Source organism: Tachypleus tridentatus, chromosome 1, assembly GCF_004210375.1.
Source record: "Tachypleus tridentatus isolate NWPU-2018 chromosome 1, ASM421037v1, whole genome shotgun sequence".
Classification (NCBI taxonomy): Eukaryota; Metazoa; Arthropoda; class Merostomata; order Xiphosura; family Limulidae; genus Tachypleus; species Tachypleus tridentatus.
In genome coordinates, this window is record NC_134825.1 from 39,791,615 (window position 1) to 39,795,618 (window position 4,004).

At 33.6% G+C, this 4,004-nt stretch overlaps 1 protein-coding gene across 1 annotated transcript; it reads right to left on the bottom strand.

The window, feature by feature from the left end:
• Nucleotides 1-752: 752 nt before the first annotated feature.
• LOC143247120 (uncharacterized) lies at nt 753-3,784 on the bottom strand. The gene is made up of 3 exons (XM_076494691.1): nt 3,603-3,784; nt 1,469-1,787; nt 753-947 (listed from the first exon to the last, which is right to left on the bottom strand). Exons 1-2 carry the CDS (start codon nt 3,615-3,617, stop codon nt 1,491-1,493), a joined length of 312 nt encoding a protein of 103 aa, XP_076350806.1. The 5' UTR covers nt 3,618-3,784; the 3' UTR covers nt 753-947; nt 1,469-1,490.
• Nucleotides 3,785-4,004: the final 220 nt, after the last annotated feature.

The following is a 4,004-nucleotide window of genomic DNA, read 5'->3' on the forward strand; positions in this document are numbered from 1 at the left end:
TTAACTCCAGTGAATTAACTTTGGACGTTTGTATATGTGTTCGGTGAAAAAGCTCAAGTAGGAAGAAGCTTGTTTGTTTGTTTGTTTTTGAATTTCACGCAAAGCTACTCGAGGGCTATCTGTGCTAGCCGTCCCTAATTTAGCAGTGTAAGACTAGAGGGAAGGCAGCTAGTCATCACCACCCACCGCCAACTCTTGGGCTACTTTTTTACCAACGAATAGTGGGATTGACCGTAACTTATAACGCCCACACGGCTGAAAGGGCGAGCATGTTTGGCGCGATGGGGATGCGAACCCGCGACCCTCAGATTAGAAGTCGCACGCCTTAACGCGTTTGGCCATGCCGAGCCAGGAAGAAGCTAGCTAGTAGCTTCCTGTCGAGGGAAGTGTACCTGTGTATCAACTCAGAATTAATTCGCTCGACCTGGACCGTCAATAAAATACTCAGTTCTAGACAAGATAGAAGACTGAATATTGTTTGTAAGTATGTAAATTTTTTGTATATAAATCATCATTTGCAATAACTATTTGTGATAACCATCATTACAAATTGTATTGTTGGTTGTATGGTAAAATATTTGTGTTAAGAAAGAAAATTGTGTGTATCAATCTTGTTAGCTAATATAATAAATTAGATACACAACGGCATTCAATTAAATTCCAAATTCATTTAAATTTTTCCGTTATTAGAAATCGTAGTAACAACCTAAGAGTTAATCGGATTTTTGAGACTTTTCTATAGGGCTAAATATCAACTTTCATCCTCGATGAATTTGAGATTTTATTGGTTGCACGAAAGTATCATACATATATCAAAAAAACAACACAATAAATAATATATTACATTGATGATATCGTTTTAAAGTTTGTTTTAGAAAGGTTTTCAAGAAATTTTTAAGTCCTTATTTATCTTCATCAACAGCTCCTGCCCATTTTGTGGTTAAACACTGAAAAAAGAAAACAAAAATACATCAACTTTAGCCAATTGTCTCAAAAATATTTTTCACTTAGTATAAAACAAATTAATGCTTATTTAAAGATTTTTCTATGTTTAGTATCACTTATATCTACTTGTCTAAGCTAGCAGATGTATATTATTCTTTTTATTAAGCTGTCCTTATTAGGTGGTAGATGGCGCTCTATAAAATTTGCTATTTATTTACTACAATGATGTTTTTCAATTTCTTCTGCTGTAATATAAGGTATTATGAAAATGTCTTCCACGAGAAAAGGGTAAATAACAACAAAACTCTATAGAAATGTTTGAAGTTATTAAAACAAATAATATTTATATATATATTTTCTGTACATTAATAGCTTGTTTCTTAGAACTTAATAAAGGTTTTTAAAATCGATTTTAAAATTTGATATCATTTAAACATATTAATAGGAAAGTCTGAATAAGTTAACAGAGTGAACTAAAACACAAGTTAATGCAAAAGAAAAGTAATAACGACATGTTACACACGCTATTTTGTTGTAATTATCATCTAATGGTATCCATATCCGTAACCATCATGCACTGGATAACCGTAGCCACCACCGTATCCATATCCAGGGTGACCGTATCCACCATATCCATATTCAGGATGTCCATATCCACCATATCCATATCCAGGATGGCCATATCCACCATATCCATAGCCCCCATGTCCATAATAAGGGTGATAGAGTCGAAAGTATCGGGCACTCACACCATCAAGACCATGGTAAGTGTGGTGGTGGATAACATCTATATCACCAGCGAATAGTTGGACAACAGCAAGAGCCACGCAAACAAGGAATAGCTAGGAAAGCAAAGCATCAACACAAATACATCAGAAAGCCTAAGAAATGTTTATTATACAATCATATTTATGACGAATTTCAATTAAACCCATTTCACTTGAGACAGTATGAAGCAGATGATGATGGTAACAAATGCCCCTTGGGCAAGATGCCAACCCATCGCAGGTACCTTCTGGTACCTATTATACAAATGGATAGACTAAAATAATTGGGGTAAAATGTCTTGTTTTCGATACAACAATGCAGAGCGAGCAAATTTATAACATCAGAGCCAGGGTTGGCTTAATGGCTAGCATGCCAAGTCTCACAGATTTGAGGACCCAAGGTTTAAACGGTGATGTAACTGTGAAAGTCAATCTGATTACTAGGTTAAACGTATTTGCATAGGCGTGGATGCTGTTTATCTGACCGTTTAACTTGTGTATCGCATAAAGTGCCATTCAGGTTAAAAATGTTTGTTTGTTAAGTTCCACACAAAACTACTTGAGAGTTATATGCGCTACATGTTCTTAACTTAGAACTGATAGATTAGAGAAAATTAAGTTAGTCAACACCATCCACCATCATCAAATTGTTCACTTTATCAATGAACAATTTGAAACGCCGACTCGTTATAACGCTCCTAAGGCTGAAAAAGCAACTCTTTTTGGTAATGAGATTCGAATTCACGACCCACAGATTGTAATTTGAACGTTCTAACCATCAGGCCCTGCCAGACACCTCAGAATAAAAACACTGATGTGTATACTATAGTTTAAGAAATAGCAATAAATATGTTTTTGTTTCGTGTGTTATAGATTATAATGCAAGATATAGACCTACTGACATTGTTTTGCTTTTCCAGCCCAACATTTTTGACAAAGTATAATTACAATACCAAATAATGCAGATCTCATTTGATCTATTTAATTCTTTAAAAGAATGAGATTCTTCTAGTGCACTATTGGTTGAGCAAAATAAATTTATTTGACATAAGTAGTTTGCATTATTTACAAATGTTTCATAATATATGTAATTAAGCTCATGAGAATATGTAATTCCCCCAATGATATAGCGGTATGTCTACGGACTCACACCACTAGAAACCAGGTTTCGATACGTGTGGTGGGCAGAGCACTAATAGCCCATAGTGTAGCTTTGTGCTTAGTTCCACAAAAATAATTCAATCAACTATATAGGAAAATTCAATCAGTGTTGTATTTAGCCCAAATTTCTGCAAAATGGAAATCGAACAACGGATTTTAACATTGTAAGTCTGAAAACTTATCGCTAACTCAATGAGAGCTATTAAATTGTTTTAAATCCTGCAAGGCTTTTTCATTTGAAATGTATTATAGAGAAAAAAATCCTTCTTATGAATACGTGCATATACGACATTATTTAGCACAATTAATAAATATGTGAAAAAAGTGAAATTATTCCTATTACACTTTAGTAAAGCTACTGATTTTTCTTAACCTTAGTGTTCAGTGGAGAGTGAATGAAATGTTGGGCTTAAATTGCATATGAATTAAAATAACATATGAATAGTTTTACGTATCAAAATTTGTTATGTATGGAATAATTAGCTTGAGCAGCATTTTAGATATTAGATTCAAAAACCCATTATTAAGCATTTCTGTAGACTATACTTTAACGTTCTGCCTGTTAGATATATTAAACTTTGAAAAGAGGTAAGATCACAAGAACTGTGCAATTCGTTTTATAAAATACTTGAAAAGATAAACTGGTGTAAACTTTGGTCTTAATACAATAAAATTATTACGAAATACTCATTTAAAATTGAAACTCAGAGTAGACCTTTGTATACTTACAGCAAGCTTAGCCATTGTTCTCAAGCTTCAAGAGAAATTCACTTTCACGTGTTGACAGTACGAGACTTTTGCAGCTTTTATATATGTACCCAGTCAAGACCTGTTCAGATAAAGTTTTCATTTAAACCATTTTTGTCTATGTCACACTTTCATTCATCGTATACTTTTCATTTCTAGGCCGATAGACTAAATCTATGATATGTAACTTTTTTTCTTAAGCACAGTTGCATGCAGAACATTACCGGTAGAAACCGGATGTTGCTAAATTTGGCTTAGGCCTAGTAGATGGCGGTGCCAATGTATTAATTTACAATACAAATATGTGCGTACCGGGTAGTTCAAAGCTGGTAAAATCTCCTTTTATAATTAGTTTGTCATTATTATAATAATAAAGGATAAAAA